The following is a 24096-nucleotide window of genomic DNA, read 5'->3' as shown; positions in this document are numbered from 1 at the left end:
CATTGTTTTCCCTCTGAATGATCGCGCACATATTTACCATCATCGTAGGTGATCCTTACAATCTACAATAGGATGTAACTTCATTTTTAAAGAAGCACTCTTTGGTGAACTTAAAAATCTCCCAGGCCCAAGTGCTTTGATATCTAAAGCTCAAAAATATTGTTTAGCCCCTTTTCTCTCCTCTTCTGATATGACTTTTAACCTGGTGACAAGTTAGAAGTCACAAACCATCATTCATTCTTACCGTACATAAGGGCACCATTCTCCAAATGAAAATAGGATAGATCATGAACTTCTTATTGTTCTGAGGAATTAATTGATGTCTATTAAATCTTAACAATTATAATCAATTTATGGAATTTATATAATTTAGAAAAACGAGTTAAAGCAGCTATTTAAAAATTCTCTAAGAATTGTCTTATCAACACAATTTCGAAAATTTGGAAGTTCCTGACCAAGGACAAGGGAATTAACTCTTTCCACTCTCCCTCTGCCTGCTCCATCTGACTCGACCCCTCCGATGACAAGCACAGCGTTCATTTCCTGTACCTGTGTGTCCTCCCAGTTTGTCCATTCTACACATTCACAGAGGAAGTCAGCCCCCTGGCCCCCCGCCCTGATGTGGCACCCTTTTCAATAACCGGGTTGTGTTTGCTGATTACCTGTCGGGATTGGCCCCTGGTAACCTTGCTCTGTATTAGCCTGACCCTCTGCAGCCTCAACAGCCCCTAACCCACTCTAGGCAGAGGAGCATCTGCACTTTTCAAAATACTGCCGTTTGCTTGGAATGCCTCCCCCTCTCTAAGCCACCTCGTTCCCTTCAGAAGGCCCAATTCCTGCCCTGAGCCTTACCCTATCAAGCAAACTCATGTACGTATTATTCCTCCAAAGCTTTCACGCACCTCGAGGTAGTATTCCCATTAAGCATTTCGTTGCTCTCATCCTTTCCCGGGTATCAGTTCAGCCTCAGTCTTGATCAGAAGCTGCCAGGGAGGTAGAGTTTGTTCTGAGTCCTCCACGGCCTTTAGCATACAGCAGCACAATAGAAGCTCTGTGTGTTTGACTCATTATAAATACGTTCTTCTGTCATGGGTTAGATGAGGTGAGTGACAGTTCTCATCAGCACTGATGACAGACGATCTGGGCCTGTCCTGAAGCCAGAAACTTCCATGGAAAGTGCCTGCAGGTGTAGCCCCAGGAGCCGTGGCCCCTGAGCAGTGAATGGGGGATAAGAAGCAACCCCTGGTGTGTAGAGAGCATCTTTCAGAACAGCAAAACTCTGTCCCACACGTAGAGCTCCACCTTCATCATGCCAAGGCCAGGAAGTCCCTAGGGATGTGAGCACTGGATTCTGTCCTTTACTTTTGACATTGTAGCTAGTGGGGCATTTTTAAGGAAATAATGGGGGAGGTCTCTATAAAGTTATGGTCCTCGGGTTATAACGCTCACATGAGAGTGTCTTCTCCATTTCTGCTTCAAAGGACCCGTTTCTCACCAAGAGCGGATGGGGCAGCCTTTTGTTGCAGCCATTTTATAGGGCATTTTAACAGAGTCTCCTCACCCTACAGGAGGGTGGCCTCAGGATGCCCCACTGTCCTTCTCTGACCCCATTCTGCTCCTTGATCTGCACAGAAGCTGCAGGGTTCAGGCCCATTGGTCCTGACAGAGGAGGAGAAGAGGACCTTGATTGCTGAGGGCTATCCCATTCCCACCAAATTGCCCCTGACAAAATCAGAGGAGAAGGCCCTGAAGAAAATCCGGAGGAAAATCAAGAATAAGGTGAGCCCTTCAGGTCCAGGTACTTCTGTGAGCAAAGGCCATGAGCAGAATCACGCCCACATGCCCCCTGCCCCCTTTGGCCAACACCGGCCTGTCCCACGATGGGACCAAGTAAGTCTCTGCCCTTCCCTTCCCCTGGGCCAAGCAGGAGCCTCGTCACCCTGGCCCCTATCCTCCTCCAGCCCCTCCATCTGTCTGCGGGGTCGGTGGACTCCCCATTTGAGTGTGTACATCCTTGGTGCCCAAGATGATTCATTCAGGGGTGGGAGGAAAATATTAGCACTTTCATTTAAATCATTCTTTAAAAAAAAAACAAAAAAAAACTCAGCTTTTGAAATTTCTGTTCTATGACGTACACAATATTTCCCTCCAGTGGGGCCTGTCTGTAATTTATTTATTTGTTTGCTTATTTATTAATTTAATTTAAGTTAATAAAAAACTTTAAAAATTCTATTACATTGTCCCATTTTTTAATTATGTTTTTTCAATTACAGTTTATATTCAATATTGTATTGATATTAGTTTCAAGTGTAGAGCATAGTGGTTAGATAATCATATACTTCACCAGGTATTCCCCCTGATATTTCCAGTCCCCACCTGGTGCCACACATGGTTATTACAATATTGTCGACCATATTTCCTAGGCTGTACTTTATGTCCCCAGGACTGTTTTGTAATTACCAGTCTGTACTGTACTTCTCAATTCCTTCACCATTTTTACCCAGTCTGTGTGTAATTTATAAATACATAAATATAAATACTCATGGGTGCTTGCCTAATGTATTTCTTTTTTCCATTGGGGTTTTTATAAAAATTTCTGCAGACCATTGTTCTGTGTTAAACAAATGGGGGATGGCCACAGAAGTGAGCAGGACCTTCATAATTTTTGTACTGAAAGTTCCTCTTTGCTGTTGACACAGGACTGGCTTTCTGGTATACCTGAAACTTAACCCTTTTTTTCTTTCCTCGTATCTCAGATTTCTGCCCAGGAAAGTAGGAGAAAGAAGAAAGAGTACATGGACAGCTTGGAGAAAAAGTAAGCCTCTTGCCAAACTGGTTGCACTTATTGGGCAACACACACAGGGAAGTGGGGGTGCCCATCCATAGCTCCCGCTTTCCGTGGAAGGAGGGAAGTCCCTGCGCGCTGCCAGGGCAGTGCCTGGGTTTATCAGCTATGTCTCGCCTGCCACCTAGTGGTGGTTAGAGGGGAAGCTTATATAAAGGTAGGGAGTAATTTTTAAATTAAATTTATTGGGATGACTCAGGTTAATAAGATTGTATAAGTTTCAAGTGTACAGTTCTGTGCTACATCATCTGTATAATGTATTGTGTGCCCCCCGCCCAAAGTCAAGTCCTCCTCCATCACCACGTATTTGACCTCTTTACCCTTCACTATCCCCCCAGCCCCTTTCCCTCTGGTGTCCACCAGACTGTTGTCTGTCTTGTGTGCTCACGTGCTGCCTTCAGTCTTATATCCTACATCTGAGTGACATCATATGGTTCTTCACGTTTCCTGCCTGACTCATTTCCCTTCGCATGTCAGGTCCAGCCAGGCACTCCATCCTAGTGGGCATTGGGACCACATCTGTTTCCAACCAGAGATCCTTGAGTCTTTAAAGGCTTCCTTTCAAACAAGTACAAATGTTAATACTCACACCGCCTGGAACTCTGCAGAGGAGAGGTGCCCCCAGCCAAAGGAGCAGCGCTGATCAGTCAGTGTTACTCAGCCGCACCCCTCGCCCTAGAGAAGGCAGATGGGGAATGAAATGGCACGTTGGACTTTTACTTTCTGCCCACTGTAGTGCGTGCTACAGGCGAGAAGCTTTCCACAAAAATACTGGATGGAGGCTTTTGCTCTTCTGAAAAGAAGAATATCAGAAGGGCTGTTAGAAATATATGAATTAAATTCAATTTTGCTCTGGCCCTCAAAAATAGTTCTCTAGCCAACAACGTAATACTGTTTTTAGATGGAATGAGGCCCTAGCTCCAGAAATGAATCTGCATGTGTGTCTGGACAAAGGAGTGGTCCGTGGGTCCTGCCTGGTTCTTGAAGTTTCTTTTGAAAGCTAGTTTTACTTCAGCAGTCCCATCCTGCTCCATCATGTTCTGTAGGCATCCAGGCTGGGAGGTTTCTATGAAAATCTCTTTTTTGCCTCTTTGGGGCATGCATTCTCCTCCTCCCCTCTCGCCCTGCCATGAGCCCCTTGGCTTCCTGTTAGTCCTTCTGGCCGAGGACAGCTGGCCGCACCCAGACCTGTAGTACAGGGCGCCGTTTGATGGGCCTGGAGAGCCGCAGGGGAGAGGTGAGAGACAGCGAGGTTGGAGCGCCCTAAAGGAAGTTCCCATTCTGTACACCCAACTCCTTTTCTGTTACTGAGGCACTGGTGACTGTATCTTTCCATGTTTCTCCTTCTGTCTCCTCACCCTTCTTCGCAGCTCAGGTTGGCCAGGCTCTGTCGCTTCCCTTCCTGGACTGGCTGGTTCCCCATCTTCTTTCTCTGAGCCTGAGTTTCGTCCACCTGATCTCAAGGCTCAGCATTGCTCCACCGATAAAATGGATTTGCTTCTTTCTCTGCCCTGTGTAGGGTGGAGTCCTGCTCAACGGAGAACTTGGAGCTTCGGAAGAAGGTCGAGGTCCTGGAGAACACCAATAGGTAAGTGTTGCTGGAGCCAGGGGCTGGCCGAACCGCCTGAAGGCAAGTTGGGGACGATCCAGGACCAGAGCTAGGAGAAAGCAGAGGTCACACCGAAAGTATACTTGTGTTAGGATGCTCAGGATGGCTGTACCTCTCCACACAGAGACATATACACACCGTACATACATGCACACAGACACATACATGTGTATGCACACATGAGGCCACACACAACACATGCATACACCCATGCACACACCTGTACGTGAAAATGGAGATCACATTAAAAATAAAGTTGTGCTGGGATGCTCAGGACAGCTATACCCCTCCAACAGAGACATACACATGTAATACACATGCACAGCTATATACACACAACCACATACACAACATACATGTGCACCGCATGCACACACCCATGCACACACATGTTCTTTACTTGTCCTAAAACACCTGGGACTGATGGAGAGGCTGTTTCTGGTAAGGGCTATGATTGGAAGGGGGTCAAGGAGAGGCTTGGAGGAGAATAAAGTCAATAAGCTCGATTCCTGAAAAGGACGTCAGACTTTAGAGGTGGACCTGGAGGCTCTGGTCATTTCAGTGTCACCCTATTTTAGCAAGAAATGGTCTTTTTTTGTGGGGGGGGGAAAAAGAGAAAATTAAGTTTGTTTTTTAATTAATTTTTTAAAAATTAATTCTCTAATTAATTACATTTCAAACCCATTCTGAGATATAACTAAAGGACAGAATGAGTTAATGAGTGTCCCTAGGAATCCCTGTGCCAGGCACCATTTTCAGCACTTCATAGATGTTAACTTACTTAACCTTCCAGCAGCCCCGTGAGGTCGTCTTGTGCCATCCCCGTTACACAGAGCGGGTAGCTGAGACTCGGCAAGGCTGGGTGACTCACCCATGGTAACACAGCACTGCTAGAGCTGCATCTGAAGGCAGACAGTCTGACTCTGGAGCCACCACATAGGAGGACCCCCTGGTGTTTCATTCCTGGGTCGTAAGCAGGAGAAAGGGGTTTAAGCCTAGGGTTCAAACACAGGCAGTGGGGCCTTTCAAGCAATGGGTGTGTTTGTGTGGTGTACACAGTACGTACCCGTGCTTTGGGAGTAAGGGGATTCATTAGGGGATCTTGTTGCCCTTAGTTGTTACAGATCAGACCATTCAAGCAGAGAAAAATTAACTTTTAGGTAAGCAAAATGTTTATCACTTCAAGGCTTAGCATGAATGCTTTCTCACAATGTTGCAAATGCTCAAGGATCAGGTGAAATCTACTTGCCTGTCCTTGATAATAACATGATCAAATCTTCATGGTTTCTTGCTCCAACAGCAGGCTGATTAATTGTAAGTTAAAACTACCATGGCAGGGGGGTATTGGACATGGTTAACCCACGGAATGTCTGCATTTCTGGGAACGTGTGCCCACATAAGTAGGTTGTAGGGGTTGCCTCGCGCTCTGCAGACAGAAGGCAGAAGTAAGTAACTGTCAGCGGCTCCCTGTGGCATCGCCTTGATCCCCTGAGACAATGAAGGCGTTCCCAGGGCCACATTAGGATTCCGGTTTCACGGTTGCCTTTGGCTGTTAGTCTGCTGCGGCTTCTTCCTTCCTTACCTCCCCCTCCACTCCTGCCAGAGCGGTTCTCTACCAGGCTCCGTAGCCATCTCTTTAGCATCAGGAGCAGATAGGAGTTCCCAGCCCATCCTAGCACTTTTTTTTTTCCCCACTAAAGCCTTGTGTTTATGAGTGGGACAAATCCAGGCCATGAACTTGTGTTTAGGGGAAGAGGAGTCTATCCAGGATAACGTTGGAGCTTGGTCCCGGTTGCGTCTTGTCTTGGGGCTCTGGGTGTCATGTCTGCCATCAGCCACGCGGGGGCAGCACCGGCTCAGCTCAGGCTGTGCTGATAGCAGTGGGTGCTGGTGATAAGAGGGTCTCTTCCCTCTCCAAGCAGACCTTAAAAAACTGACAGACACACAGTCATTGTAAAACAAAAAATTAGAAAATACAATTTTTTTAAAAATTGTAACTTTTTTACTCAGATATGTGTTCACATTTTTGAATTTTTATACATTTTATAAATTTAGAGTATTTTATACCTATTGCACATACTCTTTTGTTAAGAAAATTTTTTCTTTAGCAAAGTGCAGTGGCCATATTTTTATATGCATAAACATATTTCTACAAGGTCCTTATTTCTGTCAGATTTGATAAAGAGCTATCAACACATCTGATTCCACGGAACAGCAGCCTGTGTTTTGCCAATTGGTTTTTATCTCCTTAAGTAATGGCCATACCTATTTTACTATGACACTGATTGTCACACAGTGTGAGGCCTGGGAACACGTGGCTTATTTGAGCTTGGGCTCAGCATACCTCAGATCTTCTCTGAGAGTCTTCTCTACTGTGTGGACACTTCCCCGGTCATTTAGCCTCCTGGGGCCTCCACTGGAGAAAACCTGTCCCGTGACTGTCAGGGGCGGCTGCCACGGCTACCCCCAGAGTCCTGTGTGTGCTCCCCTCGCATTTCTCCTCCCTCTTCAAGACTGGCCTCTCCAGATGGACAAACCTTTTATGTTGGTAATGAATGACAATTGATTAATCTGTATTCTTCGCACAGATCATCTTATCAGGGAGCTCTGAGGACTATAATTCCTAAGTCCAGCAGCCTTCAATGTGTATTGGCTCAGGAGGTCAAGAAATAAAAGCAGAGCCTCTCTCGATGCCCGCAGGGTCGGTGGGCATGCCTTCCCCTCCACTCCTTCCCCTTCTCCTTCTGCCCTGCCGAGGCCTCCCAGGCTCGGACGCCTCCGTGCTAGCCCACGTGACTGTAGCATAAACTGTGGCCATCCCCTGCTCTAATCGAGTCATGAGGAGTTGGTGTTTTGGGCGTGTGGGAAGGGGAGCCTTTTGGACCCTTTCCTGACGTCCCATTGTGGAAGCGACCCAGTGTTTGGACTAAGGACAGGGCTGGGCCTAAGGAACACACACCTGTGTTTGTGTTGTGTTTCTGCTTCTCAGATCGTTGTCCTCTGGAGGTAGCTGGGCAAAGGCAGAGTCACCAGAAGTGAGATGGGCCACCAGGAGTGCCATTGCTTCAGATGGCACGACGTGGCGGGAAGGACCAGTGGCTATTTCATCACTGACCGAGTGAAACAAAAAACTATACCTCTTTCCCTTTTACCCTTTCTGTGATGCACCCCACAAAGGCTCTTCATCCGGATGGAAAGGGTGCCCAGGTTAGAGTCAGTTCTGAATCTTCTGGGGTCTGTCCTCAGCCGCAGCCACGGAGCATATTCTGGTTTCTAGGTGAAAAGACCCTTTTAGCTGAGCTCAGAAAGCTGGAAGAGGATGGGGACAGGAGAGGAGAGGAAGAAGCCCTCTACGCGCTTCCGCAGCCTCAGCCAGGAGCCTCTCCTCCGGAGCAGAGCCCAGACAGTGTGAAAGCGCCTTCACACCTCCTTTGCTAAGGCGACCCACTAATTGCATGCCCCCAGGAAACGTGTGAGATCAGAGGCAGAGCGTTTCCCAGGGGGCCCTCCTTCCTGCGCTCCACAAGGAAATACATGCTGCAGGCTCCCTGGCCCTGCCCTGGTCTCACTCCTGAGAAATCCTGTCTTTCCCCCTGGATCGTCTCTCTTCTGCACAAGTGATACACACACACTGCCCAGCCCAGCCGGTTTTCAATTTTGTGGCTCAGCTTGTTCTGTTCATCTTTTATTTTACCATGAGTTCCCCTCCCTGAGCTCTGACTTGTAGAATTGCAGGAGCTTCGGCTTGAAGTGTGTCTTAGGGATCTTACTTAACTTCTAATCACTTCGTTTCACAGAAAGGGAAACTGAGCCCCAGGGAGGTTAAGGTCATCCTGCTGTCTAGAGGTAGAAGGGGGACTAGAACTCAGATACTTAACTTTTAAACGGGTCCTTCCCTTGATTTCTCGTTGGCTGTGCCCCTCTCCTTTGAGGACAGTGCTTTTCTGAAGGCCAAGGCCAAGCTCACACCTGAACCCATGGGCCTTGCCTTTGACCCCATGTTTTCGAGGACCCTGCTCTACTCTCCTCTAGCCACTCCCCTTTGTGTGGGATACGAGGTCAGCACCAAGGGGATGCGCCTGTCCAGAGCTCTCACTGCAGGCCTTCAGACCACACGCTGGGGCCTGGGATCCTGGAATTCCCTGCCTGACGGGGCTACGGGGCTTAGTACGCCTCCAGGGCCTGTGTGGGTCGCTACCTGAACGAAGTCTGTTCTATGAAGGGTGGACCAGGACACCTGGTGGCTAAATACAGCTCTTTGTGAGGACTGAGTATGGAGTTTGAGGCTGGGCAGGTGTGTGCGTGAAATCCTTCCCTGTGTATTGGGTCGGGGGTTCCGTTTGGTCTGATTTACAGAAGTCATGAGAGCCCTGGGGCAGAGACTAAGGACTTTATTACTCACACACAGCAAGCATCATGGGCATCAGCATATCGGCATCAATCCTCCTTGTTCGCACGTTCCGTGATGAATCCGGGTGGATGCCGTGTTCTCGGTGGGTTTGTGTCACAGCGGGGGAACCCTGAGCTTGGGGAATCCGCTGCTTTTCTAGCAAGCAGTAAATCAGCCTGCTGTTCGCCCCGGGGGAGACATGACCTCGTCTGTCAAGGGCACCAGCTTCATAAACATGCCATGCTGTGCCCCATGGAAAAGAGCACTTGGGGCCCTGCTGTCGTGGCATCTTCAGTAAAACACGTAAGAGCACGAGTGACCCAAGGAAGACTCTCTCTCCCAATGGGTGGGGGCAGAGCCAGAGATGAGAAGCAGGAGGAGCCAGCCATGGCCAGGAGTAGTTCTGCCCATGACACTGCTTTTTGGGAAGGAACCCTGGGGGAGTCCAAGAATTCTAAATTCAAACCCAGCCTTGGGGAGAGGTGGACGGAGTGGGATGTTGGGGGCTCCTAGGGGCAGAGTTTTCCTGGCTTGGCGTAGGCTGGGTGGGAAGGTGTGTGGTATGTGGGTCTCACCGGTACCCCCTCCCCAGACCTCATAGGAATAAGGGCCGTGCTTGTCCTGACCTGTGTCTGTATCGTAATCAGAATTCCTCAGTTTTCCTCTTTGAGCGTCCTCCTGACCTTACGCCTCTCTGTCTAACTCTACTTTTCTTGTTCTTTAAAAGTCCATATGTAATTCCTGGTAAAGGGCTTCCCAGTCCAGCCCGCTGGGCCTTGGCTGCTCCCGGCCTTCCTATGGGGTTGTTCAGCCACACAGCTGTGTCGTCTGCCCAGGCTGGAGCTCCGCTCCCTCCCCACTGTAGTGGTCTTTTCCGTGTGAATTCTCCTCTTCTCGTTAGCCTGTTCCCAACCGGCCGCGTTGACTCTCTTGCTCTGCGCAGAGGGCACTTGAGCGCTGATGAGTGACCCCGAGCTACTTCTCTCTCGGACTTGACCTTGGTTTAACTCACTTTTCCTTTCTCCATTATCTCCAGCTTTGGTTGTGTGAAGAGTGTAAGCTTTCTTTTCAGATGGAAACATTTCAGACTTCAGAGGATTGCTGGGTACTAGACTACGTTCCCCAGAGAGATTAGAAGGTCATTATTGTGTAATTTAGGGGTAAAATTAGAAATTCCACAGCCCCAGAACAATTTCTAGGATGCTCTTTTTTGTGTTCCTGGGCCAAGAGGTAACAGAATATTTCAGAAGTGCCCTCTTGTCCCTGCAGAATAAACTTCTCGTCTTGCAGCAGTTACACAGGAAAAAGGAAAACAATTCATGCCCCCGCTTTTTCGTTTAGGCCAGAGCCCCACGAACAACTCCCAAAACTTAAGTAGAAGATCACACATAAATGAGTACTTTTTTACAGTTTAGGATTTCCACAGAATGTGATCGTCTTTTCTACGTATGTCACACTTCAGTATTTAAAAGTCCTTGAGCCTGTGAGCCAAGTGTCGCTGGTTCGATTCCCAGTCAGGGCACATGACTAGGTTGCACGTCAGGTCCCCAGTTGGGGGCGCGAGTGAGAGGCAACCACACAGTGATGTTTCTCTCTTTCTCCTTTCCTCGCTCCCTAAAAATAAAAATAAATAAATAAACAAATAAATAATTAATTTAAAAAAAGGAAAACACAAACCCCTTAGACTTTGGAGCAGAAGTAAATGGGTCTGGTACCACCGGGAAAGCTGCTGTCTAACCGAAGCCTGGATGGAGGAACCTTCTCCGCTGTGCACAGAGCACAGCTGAACTTGGTCACTTTGGTTGCCAGCAGGAATACCCTGTAGGGACGGAGGTGTCCAGCAGGAGTGGCAGCTGTCACTCGCAGAGGTGTCTCTTCAGCAGGCAGCCCAGGAAGCAGGGTGGCCCCTGGCAACAGAGGCCTTACTGCCTGGTACTGCGGAAGGGGTGCTCGCCTGGAGGTCTGCCCTGGGACTTCCAGAAACATCAAGGAGAACCTAGTGGGGGCTCTGGGGCTACTAGAGATCGTGGCCAATGACACGCGTGCTACTGCCAGCCTCGCCCGTCCAGCACATGGGCGTGAGGTCCACCCCGTAGCTCTCGGTTTTGAAAAGGCAGCTATGCTGGGGTCAGAAAGTGCTCTCAGGAGGTGCTGGGAGAGGAGAGAAAAAGTGAGATGGGAAAAAAAAAACCTTGCTGTGTCATGTGGTCATTTAGTGCAAACGTATTCTTTTTTCTTGTCCGGCCTTCCTGAGGTATAGTTAACCAATAAAATGACGAGCTAGCTATAAAGTGTACAGCGTGATGATTTGATATGCGTGCTCATTGCGGAGGGAATCGCCACACTGAGTTAATTAGCACATCTAACACCGCACATATTTTCCTTTTTATTTTTAATTTTTGCGGTGAGAACATTTAAGCTTCACTCTGGCAGCACATTTTAATTGTACAATACGGTGTTATCAACTCTCGTCATCACGTTCTACATCAGATCCTCAGACCTTCTTCATCTTACAGTGGAGTGTGCAGCCCTGTACCAGCCTCGCCCTGTTTTCTCCACCCACCAGGCCCCGACAACCACTTTTTACTTTTCTCCTCCGTTTCTCTGAGTTCGACTTTCTTCTTTTTTCAATTCCACGTATTACTGATGCCTTGTAATGTTTGTCTTTCTCTGTCTGGATTATTTCACTTAGCATAATGCCCTCCAAGGTCATCCATGTTGTCGCAAATGGCAGGATTTCTTTAAAGCAGAATGGGAGGTAATCATGCTTCCAGCGTTTCTCAGCCTTGAGTACCATATGGAACACTTTTAAAAAGACTGTAGCTTGAGTAGACAAAACATGAACTGGGTCTATACTACGTGTGATTATATTTCTAGATAACCATAAAGCAAAACACTTACAACTAAGTACCCAAAACTCTCCCTAGAAAGGAATTTCTATTAATGATATTAATTAATGGCATGAGTGATTTTGTTTTGCTTGAATTAAAATCAATGAAGTTGGGAACTACACCCAGATTTTGGAATTGACAAAGCCTCCCCTGCATGTGCTCGGGGAGACTCCCCTTCTGCGCCCCACTCTTATCCATTTACCTGCTGAAAGGAATATTGTCCTATGGCCAACCCATCCTTAAACTGACTTACACCCAAGAGACTCGTTTGACTGACATGACTGACATGTGCCCAGGAGAAGCTGCAAACCCTGAGGCAAGCTGCTTGTTCAAGTCCTTGAAAGCTGCTCAGGAGACAGACTGGTGAGAGGCAGTTATCTGTGAAGCCCCAGATTCTGCAGACGAGCGACTGGTTCGTGTTTCCCAGTGAACTTGTCTGGTTTTCTAAAGTGACATCACAGCACGAATTCTCTGAGAATCTTTGAGATTTAAGGAAGAGGATCTGCTTGTAGAATCTTTCTGTGTGCACTGGGCTTGGGGCAGAGGGATGAGGGAGGGAGGAGCCTCAGCTCTTCACTTTGCTCAGGACCAAATTCACCTCCAAGGTGCTGATTCCGGAGGATGTGTTGTGAGATCCTTGCCCATGGCTTGCCGTGGTCAGGATTTGCAAAGAATTTCACCATCTGCTCGTTCTGTGACCTGAAGTCACACAGAGCAGAATATACTATTCTTATCCCAAACCCTTCCCTTTTAAGGGAATGCATAGTCCAATTTTAGGGATAGAACAACAACTCTTTGCTCCCACTCTCTGCCTCTTCTGAGAGAAAGAGCAGTCAGCATCTGAGGACGGTTTCTGAGATCCTGGCTCTGAGCATGTGTCCAGTAGAGCAGGCTGCTCTGCTCTTTCATATTTTGGCCTCATTTTTGGCCGTGGAGGTCCTGTGAGCCTTCAAGGACCATGGGACCGTGGGGAGCCGTGGCTGTTTGCCTCTCTTGGCTTTCCCCTTCCTCTCCTTCTTCACGTCTGCTGCCTGAGAGACGGCCTCGGTGACAGTGCTGTCATTTCCAGTCACGGCCACTACTCCTTCCCTTGTTCTCGCCTTTCTTACACCTTCTTCAATGTGTCTCTCCTTTGGGCCAAGGAGTTCTCCTGTATCACCATCACCAGCCGGTCAGAATGGTCTTGTGGCTTTTTCTTTTCTTCAGTGGCTGACAGACACATCCCAATATGTCAGGGGTCCTTTGGGGCATTCGCCTCTTACTCAGAACAGTGCAAGAACTGGAGAAGCAGTGACACTGGCTGATTCTGAGCCCCAGGATGCTCTGTGACACCATATGCTTCCATAGGGGACTGTGGCTTGGCATTCTCTTCAGATTCAGGCACGAAGTCCTGGCAAGTGTCCCGGAGCTCAGGGGAAGATCCCCCGAAAGCATTGTCGTATCTCTCAGACCCCCTTCATGGTCTCTATTCTTTCCATTTCTAGGACTCTTCTCCAGCAACTACAGAAGCTTCAGACTTTGGTGATGGGCAAGGTTTCTCGCACCTGCAAGCTGGCCGGCACGCAGACCGGCACCTGCCTCATGGTGAGTTTTCCGAAGGGACAGTACCGTAGCTGCCCCGCCCTCTCCCCGGGCTCCAGTCTCTCCCCAGCTGGCCAAGTCCAAGTGCAGTGGGGTCGGAGGAAGCACGCCGCTCCCTTGGAGGGAGTGACCTGTGAGTGCCGTCTGCTGGCCTGCTGGAGGGAGTCTTGCTTCTCCACCTCCCGGGTGTCGGGGGTCTGAAGGCTTGCTCCGTGGACCTTGGGATCAACAGCCCCTGTGTTCTCCCTCCCCCTGCAGGTTGTTGTGTTATGCTTTGCTGTGGCATTCGGCAGCTTCTTTCAGGGCTATGGGCCCTATCCTTCTGCCACCAAGATGGCCCTGCCCAGCCGGCAGTCCATGCCGGAGCCGTACACAGCCTCCGTGGGTAAGGCCGCACTCAGCCACTTGGGAAGGGTCTTTGTTTCATTTCTCTGGGGCTTTCTGAACACTCGGCTCTCTGAAGGGAGTCTTATGTGAAAGTTTGATTTTTAAAAAGTGGTCCAAGTGTAGCTTCTCTATTGAAGGGAGGGAAGAGGCATGGGGGGGGCGGGGTCATGCCCACCTCCTGGGAGTTCTCTAGAGCTCAACGGAGCACACTTTGCAAACCACTGCTCATGGCTATGTTCCCTGGCAAATTCTGATGTCGCCTTTCTGAGTTCTGGAAGGGGGAGGGATGTGGCTTTTTCGGGAAGGGCAGCATTAAGCTCTCATGTCACTTTAAAGGAATTCCTGTTTCTACGTCCGTGCAGTAGAAGTGTACGTACCATTGTAAGAGTTTGTAAGATGAACACAAAGAATCAGTCTGTTGTACAAAACATTATGGCCGAGATATAGGGGATTTGGAGGCGGAGGTGTTAGATGAGAAATATGTGATGTCCTCACGTAGATCAATGATCTCTTTTAAGTACGTAGGAAATAAACAGGTGACAGGTCACGGTCATGATCCATGCAGATGCACACAGACACGAGAGGACCCAGTATGGGATTGGGGGGCATTGGATTGGGGTGAGGCACCATTTTGCTGTGAGGAACGTTTGTGTCTCCCCGAGGCAGGTGTACCCCACCAGGTGTATGACAGAAACGCTGGCATTGCAACCAAATCGTTTCAGTGGTCTCTTGGGAAATTCTTATCTCTCTAAGCAACCAGGTCTCTAAATTTAAATGGACGACCAGGAAAGCATCTGTTGTACAGAGCCATCTAGCTATGCAACTACCCTATGGGACAAAACAGACTGTCCCTGCCATTCGATTTATTTATGGCTTTGTGTCTTCATTCCAGTTTCTAAATGAAAATGCGGTCTCCTGCCCTTGTACTTTGTCTCTGTGCACGACCTGCTCACTGCGAACGCTTATGTTAGCTGGGTCTGGGCATTTCCGAGTGCTCACTCCCGTCTTTCGTGAAGTGTTTCCCCCAGGTGGTTTGGGTGGGCAAGGAGGGGGGTTTTATTTTCAGAGCAGTGGGGGTAGCCGTTTGCATGTTGTTTATTTGCTTTTCTATTGCTCCTCCAGCACTGTGTGGTTGGTATCATTCTTCAATGCACAAAACTCTGAAACCTTTATGGAACGCTAACTCCAGTTGGCACCTCAGTCCGGGGCAGTAAGACCCACAACTTGTCATCTGCCCCAGCCCTGGGCATTGAGTGAGGGGAAGTCGTGCCTCTGTGGTCTCTCCCTAAACCTGTCCCTGTGTTCTGTCCTCAGTGAGATCCAGGAACCTGCTGATCTATGAGGAACATTCTCCGCTGGAGGAGCCATCCAGCCCGGCCTCGGCCGGGGAGCTTGGGCGCTGGGACAGAAGCCCCTCCCTGCTCAGGGCGTCAGGGCTGGAGTCCAGGCCGGACGTGGATCTTCCCCACTTCATTATCTCGAATGAGACCAGCCTGGAGAAGTCAGTGCTGTTGGAGCTGCAGCAGCATCTGTGAGTCAGCCGCACACAGATCCCAGCCCTCTCACGCGCCGGTGATGGGTCGTGAGTCAGCAACCTGGACTTCGGGACCTAGACGCTCCCAGAGGCCTCATCCAGGCCTTTGGCTCTTTCAGGACCTGTTTCTAGGGCCTGGGACTCTGGAGGGCCTACTGTTTGCCAATAGCTGCCTTTAGCAGAGATGGGGAAGAGACTGTCCCCCCCCCGCCCCCCCACATCTGCTGTCACTGGGGAGCTGGCAGTGGTGGCTCCACAAAGTGGGGGAATGGGCTTGACTCCCTTCTTCCCTCTCTTCGTTGTCCCCTCAAAGCCACACGAGGAAGCATGGCCCAGTCACAGAAGAACCCTTGCTGTGCAAATGCAGCCTGCAACTGGACATGCATACATGTTATGCTATAGACCAGTATAGAGTTTTATGATTCATGTCAATAAACCTGCATGAGTTATAATTACCTATGTATATTGGGGGCCCCCACTGAAGAAGCACTGTGCATGCCCGTGTCTCCATATTGAAAAGGACATTTGGTTCCAATTCTCCATGAGTTGTCCCCCTTAGCTAGTGATGGAGACAAGTCCTTTTGTAAACATAAAGACGCGTGTGAGTGCCAGGTGTTGGGATTGTGTTGGGGGAGGTACGTGGGAGTGGCAGACAGAGCGGGAAGGAGGGCCTGCATGCATACTCCTGGCCAGGTGTGATGTGGTTGGCGATCGAGCTGAATGAACCCCGCTCCTGTGCCTCCCAGAAATGATGCTGTTCCAGTGGAAGTGGGAGAGATTCTGTTTGGAGTTCTTCAGCTTTCTTCCCCTAATGCTGTGGGGAAGGTTCTTAATTACATACACTTTTACAGGTTTTACATTATACATGCATATTTAACATGTACTAGCAACTAGCATTTTAAGCACTATGCAGATATGATATATGAATCTTGTTAAGTACTTGAAGAGGTTAGGCATTATTATTATTCCCATTATAGAGAAATTGTGGAGCTATGGAGACTCAGTTGCTTGTTAGTTGGTTCATGATACAAGTCATGTCCCCACTTAGCTCAACTATTCGTTGAAGTCCGGCCTGTCGGGGATGTCTCCTGGATACTGAAGCCAGCATGCTTTCCTGCAAGTGTCTACAGACTTTCCAGGCTGTTACACAATTAATAACATTTATTTTCTGTTACATAGTTATTGTTATTTCAAGTCATTTTTTTGGGGGGGGGTTGTCTTTATTTGGATTATTTGCTATGCTAGACCAGGGACCAGCCTTTATCATTCTGTTTTCTCCTTCCCAGAGTCTAGCATAGGACTAACCATCTGCAATAAATCCAGCGCTTTAAAGCAGTGTGTAACAGATCAGTATCAAACTGCCGCATTATCCTTGGGGTCAGGATGTCCCCTCTTGGGTGGGGATAAAAGCAGGAAGGTAGATGGTGGAGAGGCTGGTAGAGGGAGACTTCGGGAACAGGAATTGCTACTGGGTGGGAAGGAACAAGAATCGCGCTTGGGCCGCTTCACACAGTCGGCATCAGGGGATGATCGTGTCTTCCTATCGAGCGTGGCTAAGACTTCTTTTTCTTCCGATGCCTTCACAGGGTCAGCGCCAAACTGGAGGGGAACGAAACACTAAAAGTTGTAGAACTCGACAGAAGAATGAATGCCACCTTCTAAGAGGTGGTCTTCGCCTCCCTCTCTCTCTTCGCTCTGCTCTTACGTCCCCAGACCACCTTGTCATAAGCGTTCCCTTTCCCCCACCCGACGTGGACGAAGATGGGGGTGAGCAGTCATCACCCCGGATGGCCGGACAGGGACAGCCTGGGATTTCCGCCCGCGGTGAGAGCGCCTTCCCCTCCAGCTCCGTCCCCTCCTGCAGACGGAGCCCAGCACCTCTCCCTCTGTCCCGCTTACTGCCATAGGAAATTACTCCAGGGCCAGGGGTGGGACAAGCGGGCTTGTTTCTGCCGATAGTGCCGAAGAGATACTGCCTGATTCTCACCTGCGGGTGTGACCACCTCTCTGAAGAAGAGATGACTTTTATTCATTGGGGACCCCAAATTCTACCCATAAAAACACCAGCATGCCAGTTGGGATCTGGCAAAGCACTGACTGATGTCCCGCCTTCCTCAGCCTGGGTCTCCGGTGTGTCCTCCACCCCCGCCCCCCCACCGTCAGCCCTGGAAGTGCAAGGTGGCCAGTGAGCGCCCCCTGCCACTCTGCTCTGTCCGAGCCCTCAAGCCCTTGCCTGTCGTCCTCCGGTTCCAGAGCGAGGCCACCCCCTTCACCTTCTCAGGCCGCAAGTGCAATGCCTGACCGAATCAGGCTTTTCTACCCCAGGCGAACCTGCCCCGTCTGTTGCTTGTAGGACGTCTCTGTAACCTGTGCTCCCACAGGCCCATAGACCCGCCTCCCTGGCTTCTCCTCCCCGTTTGTAAATAGTATTTATTAGCTTGCCGAGGCTTCCCGCTAGCGGCCATGCTGGAGAGGTCAGACGCCTCCCTCCAGGCCAGCCAAGTCTTCTCTTGGACTTGGGCGCGCAGAGGGCCGCCCAGGCCCTGGGATCCCCAGTCCTCCAGAATGCGCTTCGTTTCCTTTTCTTCTTTTTGGCTAGAAGCCTATCGTTGTAGTTGGGAAATCCCTGCAAGCAGCTGCCCTCCTGTAGCGTGGATTCAGAGGAAAAGGCAGCTGAGGCCTATGACTCTGTGGCCAGATGCTTTGTCCTGTGCCCATCACAGAGAAGGGAGGCCCTGCGCCCGACAGCAGGCGTTCCGGACACCCTTGCTAGCTCGGCTCTGCACCCGCACCCAGCCCCTCCTCCCCACAGCCCCCTGCACCCTGATGTCCCCTCCTCTTCTGCCTCAGCTGGAGGTGGGCCTGAGGTCAGTTCCCGGGGTTGGAGGCGGTGACGCTTGTGTATCCACAGTCTTACCTTTTATAGTCCGGTTTGGCTACTTTGCAGCTCACCCAAAGAGACATAACCTAACCTAACCCCCAACCTACTTCTATTTTTTATTTTTTAATGATTAAAGTAACTTTTGTAGTTTAAAGAAGAAATCTTTCCTCTTTCATACAGATAAGAAATGGAAATTGCCTTTTTATTGTACAATGTAGAAAATTGTCCGTGTTTTCCCTCGCTTGTAAAAGATGCATAGGACCATTTTGTATTTTATTTTTAGTAGAAGCTAAAGGGCCTTTAGTTTTAACTCCCACCCCCCTCTATCTTTCTCATCTGCATTGTTATTGGAACCTGTATTTAAGAGGGATTAAGCCCACAGCTGGGCCTTCCATCCTCCATCAGATACAGGATTTGGGATCATGAATATTTGCCATCATACCTCGTAGGCAGATGTGTTTGTCTGTCTGCCCAGGTACACCTGGGGCTCCCTGTCCGTGAGTCCTGTGCCTCCCCACAGTGATGGAGAGTATTCCAGCCTGGGAGATGGCCAAGTTCGTCTTCTCAGCAGGGTGGGAGAGTGGAGTCAGGGCTGCTCGGTTCTCATTGTCCCTGACATTGGCCAGGCAGGGCTGAGACCGTCTGGGCTGTGTGGGAACAGGCGTTGCTGGCCTGCCTCCTGATCTAGCATCTCTCGACTCCCTTCTCCCCTTTTCTTCTGCTCTGGATCCTCCTGGGCCTGGCTGGTGTCTGGTAACCATGGGCCACAGCCAACTCATCCCTCTTTGTAAAATGTCATGTAATTGTCAGGTGTAGGCAGTCTGCGAGGGCCCAAGAAGGGAAAAAGATAGAATTAACTCAAGCAGTATTTGGACGATGCCAAAGGAAGGATATCCTAGCTAAGGGCAGAAGTGGGAGAATGGGAGCCTATTCAGCTGCCGCACCGGAACCAGATTCGGGTTTTAAGGCTCGTGAGTTGGCCATAGTGGAAAACCCCCTCTTCTGAGTGAGGCGGGAGAGGGGAAGGGGCAGGCAGCACCCTGACAGGCTCTGTCTTTAGTGCCTTGAGGAATTTCTTTTCTCCTCTGCCTTCCCCCTTTTTTTTTTGACATCACTCTCTCTATAGATCATGTGTCATAGAGATGTACAATTGAGGCCTATATGATCCTATTGACCAATGTCACCCCAGTAAATGCAATAAAAAGTAAATGGCTACACACTCTCTCCAGGCCTCCATGCAGCTGGGCTTTCTCTCTGGGAAGCCGTTTTTCTGAATGGAATCTGTGCCTCTAGACAGGAGACATCAGACTGAGCGCTCACGTGGCCCAGAATATCAGCGGATTTGTTTCCCCCACAGGGCTGTCCCACGGACTAGTCAATAACCCTCGGTTAGCCCCAGCGATTTCAAACAGGGGCAGGCCTTGGCTTCCGAATTTTGGTTTTAGAAAACATGAGACTGTTAGTGCAACCGTAAACTGCAGAGAATAAATATGCTGATTGTACATATGCTAATTATATATTATATCATGCAAACGGGTTTTCCCTGCCCCGTCTTTGATTGCCCTCTTTGGAGGAGACCCTTATAGAAATTCAGAGAACAAGCCCTTTAGCGCTGGATGAGATGTGGGGAACCCAGTCCCCCAACGAGTTGCTTTTCACAGCTCTCCACTTTGCACTTAGACATGGATACTGAAAATCAAAGGCCTCAGCGCCCGTGTTAGGAAGGGCTCCTGGGAAGTGTTAGGACTTGGGGGCCTGCCTCACACAGAGGGAGTGTTACATAAAAGTCTGACAGCCACCCTGGTTGCTCCTTCGGGGCAGGAGCAGCGGGGGCAGGTTTGACACCAGTGAAGGCAAAATGAGATGACCTTTTTGTTTACAGCAGCAATTTGGATTTCGAGACCTAATCAGTGGACCGTGAAAGCAGCTTTTAGCTCAACTTATTTATAAACCAACTCTAAATACCATGTTTTTTAATTTCTAAATCTCTCCATTTAGCCTGAATGCCAGGAGAGGGCTGTGAATCTCATGTGCCCGCAGCATAGGAGTGTTGAACTGATCCGTCTTGATTCAGGCAGTGAGTCAGTGTCCAGAATTTTTGTCGCCAGGGTTTTAGTTAACATTTTCAGCACTTCATGGCTCCTTCTCCCCATGTCCTCAGACCAAGCGACACCATGGGAACAGAATCCGAGACCTCTTGGGCCAGCTCCTCTGAACACACCTGTCACAGGGGGAGGGGGGGCTTGAGCACGTGCACAAATGGAGACACCCTGCAGAGGAGCTGGACCGTCCGCACTGGCCTTGCTCATGTGAGAGGCCGGAGATGGAGGACCCCCCCCCCCCAACCCATCTGCCATGGGGCACTCACTTGCTTCTGTCGAACCCTGTCTCTGGGAACCTTTATTAAAGAGACCAGCATGCATGCCTACCTGCAGTGCTTACCAGTGAAACGGTAGCAGGTAGTGCCCCAATGAGAGTCAACTTTATCTGAATGCTTTTCAGCTGAGACAGTAGGAAACACGTGGGAGGGCCATGAAGGAGCCAGAGACAGATTTCAGATCATTCATTCATTCATTCATTCATTCCCTTCCTCCTGAGGAACACTGCTGCACGTGGCCCTGGGGAGGCAGAGGGGCAAGGAAATAGTCAATAGCTATTCAAACATACAAGTGCTAGGATTTCCTTTCTCTCTTTCTCTCCTCTCTCTCTCCCTCTCTGCCTCTCTCTGTCTTAGACACTTGTTTGTGCCTTCAGGTGCCTTATATATGAGTCCAGGATGACTGAGTACTTTCCCTGGGGGATTTTATATACAGCCTTGTACTAGTAGATTGAGGTGGTTGTGGGAGAAATAACTTTTTCTAAAGGCTCAAAGATGGTTTCCTGAAAGTGAGCAATGATCAGATTTGTACACTAGGAGAAAAGAATCAGGGTTTTGTCCATTAGGAAAATCTCATTTTGTAGAGGGGTAATCACATCAAAAAATGGCCAGCCAGGATTAAGGGTATTATAAATCCACAGAGCAGAACATTTTTCTCGGTGCCAAGGGCCTGGGCCCTTTGGGGGATTAATGTGCGATACCTCCATGGTCGAAGGGTCAGCACTCCACAGGAAAAAAATCCACATGTTGCTTTCTTTGGTCGTTTGGGGTGACCTACATTTCAAGAACGCTTTATTTTCTCTTGGTTTTGAGAAGGAAGGGAAAAGAAATATTTCTTGAGCAGTAATTAAGTGCAGAATGCTCTGCTCAATACGTTTTAAGTCTTTTCATTTTGTAGACAGAGAGCAAGGGCGACTGGTTACTCCGAGCCGGACCACCAGCTGAGTGGGATTGGAAGTTCAACAGTGGGGAACGGGCTGAGCAGATTCCTTGGTGGGGACACAAGTTGTGTGAGCAGGACACACAGTGTGAGCCAAGGCCGTTCTTTGCCTCGTGTTGGCCAATGTCCCCCAGGCAGATGTTCACCTCTTGTCCTTTCCATCCAGTTTTCTGCGCGTTCCAGCGAGCGGGCTTTGCATCCTGGACAGGGACAGAAACGGGGGCTTTAGCCACGCTTCTCTGCTCTTGTTCTTTGCTCACCAGCTGGGCGAAAGCGTGAACTCTTGGCATTGTGAACCCAAAGCCTGTGCTGCTTAGGGGCTCTCTCTTTTGGATGCAACTCTTTACGCCTCTACGGAAAACACCAGCACTCTTTGACACATTGTGAGGGGCCCTTTTTAAACAATGCTGCGTGGACCCTGACCTATAATCAACCGTGAGCTTTAATGTTTATGCTGACAGCTCAGCTTTCCTCTCGTTTGTAACAGGTTATGCAGACCAGTGGTGTGTAGGTCCACGACACTTCGAGTCTCTTCTATGTTGTATCACGCTGTTTTTTTAAATGACTTTTTATTCCTTATCTTAGCTAAGTAAATACTGAAAAAGAAATTAAAAGAAAATAAATGCTTTGTAACGTGTATTTAGTTGGAGGGAAAAAAACGAATTGAAATTGTTATGCTTTTGTATTTCCATTTCTTGCAAATAAAAATATGTTTTTCTTAAATAGTCCAATGTTGCCCAGTCTCTGAAATGTTGGTAATCTGGTTTCAAGAACATTTGTTTTTCTCCAAAGCATGGCTTTGTGTACGCATGCCCAGCCATTCTTTTGTGATTATCTAGTTGAACTAAAGGAAGCCTCAAACCAGCAATTTGAATGTAATCTAGTGCTGAATCCAAGGCTCAGTTGGAGAAATATTGAGAAATGTAATTGGTTTTTTTTTTTTTTTTTTTTTTTAGTCAGCCCCAGAAAGAAAAACAGTGTTCTCTAGAGATTTCTAGCCTGAGTGCTATTTCTGTCATTCCCTCTTAACTATGCCCTAACTCGATTTCAGAACTCCATGCACTGGAATATGCTTGCTTCCCTGGTTCAGATGCTTGAGAACCAGGACTTGGACTGGAGCCAGAGGAGAAGGGTCCTTCTTCGAGCGAACAATTGCGAAGGACGCCTGACGCAGATTCATGCTCCAGAAATCCTGATAAAGGTCGATGTTCTCAAGCAAAATCTTATTCCGTTGCAACCTCTGCATCCAAATGTAATTGTCTCCACTCAGAGGGAGCGGGCCATCACGCAGCCTCAGAAAGAGAATCCAGGATGGTAGAGACCGAAGCTGTGGACTATGTTTACCTGGAAACAAACAAAACACAACATGTTTTCTCGTTTCTTAGCAGCATGCCTCGCCCTGCTTTGGGCTCGGGGGTGCATTCCTGTCCCACCGCCTTTCCCTCTGAGCACTTGGGCCTTCTGTTTTTCGGTTCCTACACGGGGACCTTTTCCCGTGGAGGCTTCCTCTTTCTTAGGTCAGGAGCCATTTATGGTGACCCCTCCTCAACATGCTGGGACCTATCTAGTGATGGGCAGAGAGGGCAAATACTGGTGTGAGAATGCTCTGTATAAATCATGCCTTTGTATTTTCTGTATTTCTGATGCTTTGACATCTGGGGCCTTGCTGATCCGGGAAGGACGGCCCCTCCCAGCGCTAGGCAGTTTTTAGAGAGAGTAGGGGAGTAGCCTACAAATATACTTTTCATATGCAAACCAAATGCAGGGCCCAGAGGCAGCCACTCTCATGGGGCCCACTATTCCTCTGCCCTAATCACCCCAAGGCCGGGACGAGACAACTAGCAACAGCCCCTATACCCCAGAGCCCACTGAGATCATTATCCCAACTAGCCAATCCAAAGCCTGCTTCCCTCACCTCACTGGCTCCTACCTACCTGCAGAAACCCCAACAAAGGCTCTTGCCTACTTCTGCCTCCGCCTCCCCACCACCCCTGGCGCTCACCTCTGTGGCCCTTCGAGGCGTGGCCTGCTCCCTCCACTTGGGATCCGTGTGTAACAGACTGTCTTTTCGATTGCAGTTGTCTCTTGCTCTGTGGGCCTCACCATATCGGAATAATAATAACACCTCCATTTTAAAATACATTCCTTAGGCATTAGATGTCAAATCAGAGGCTGATCCCAGACTCATGGGTATTTGGGGTTTCACGGCTGGGCCTGCTATGATTTAGGGGAACATGATGCAGATTTATTGTCTCCTTGCTCACTGGTTGTCAAGTATGTTCCAGAGAAGAAATTGAGAACTGTAGGGGGGGAAGGGACTTGTTCATAAAAACAAGACAAAACAAACAAACGAAACCCCCCCAAACCCCACTAAATATGAAGGGAGATGTCTGAAGTCGTCGTCCGTCCTGTACCATATGATTTCACTCATATGTAGAATCTAATGGACAAACTGAACTAACAAGGACAACGAGGACAGGCACATAGTTGGAGAGCAGGATGGCAGCCGGGGTGCAGGGAGGCAGAAGGGACTGAGCAGAAAGGAAAAAGGACTCATGGACGTGGACAGCAGTGTGGTGATCGCTGGGGGGAGGGGGTGTAAGGGCACTAAATTGTAATGGAAAAAAATACAATCAGGATTAAATAAAAAAATAAAAATGA

At 49.0% G+C, this 24096-nt stretch overlaps 1 protein-coding gene across 1 annotated transcript in view; it reads left to right on the top strand.

Moving 5' to 3' along the window:
• The window catches only part of CREB3L2 (cAMP responsive element binding protein 3 like 2), a 96556-nt gene extending 79531 nt beyond the window's left edge, over window positions 1-17025 (top strand). Inside the window, exons 6-12 of the mRNA XM_090287562.1 lie at window positions 1633-1779; window positions 2757-2815; window positions 4365-4433; window positions 13220-13319; window positions 13575-13701; window positions 15018-15234; window positions 16824-17025. Of these exons, the coding sequence (XP_090143688.1) occupies window positions 1633-1779; window positions 2757-2815; window positions 4365-4433; window positions 13220-13319; window positions 13575-13701; window positions 15018-15234; window positions 16824-16899 (795 nt within the window). The 3' untranslated portion in view covers window positions 16900-17025. The remainder of the gene's footprint in view (window positions 1-1632; window positions 1780-2756; window positions 2816-4364; window positions 4434-13219; window positions 13320-13574; window positions 13702-15017; window positions 15235-16823) is intronic.
• The last annotated feature ends 7071 nt before the right edge of the window (window positions 17026-24096 follow it).

This window comes from Furipterus horrens, unplaced genomic scaffold (genome assembly GCF_987537825.1).
Source record: "Furipterus horrens unplaced genomic scaffold, mFurHor1.1.pri manual_scaffold_9, whole genome shotgun sequence".
Taxonomy (NCBI): domain Eukaryota; kingdom Metazoa; phylum Chordata; class Mammalia; order Chiroptera; family Furipteridae; genus Furipterus; species Furipterus horrens.
The sequence above is the reverse complement of the archived record's forward strand: the minus strand, read 5'-3'. Positions and strand labels throughout refer to the sequence as shown.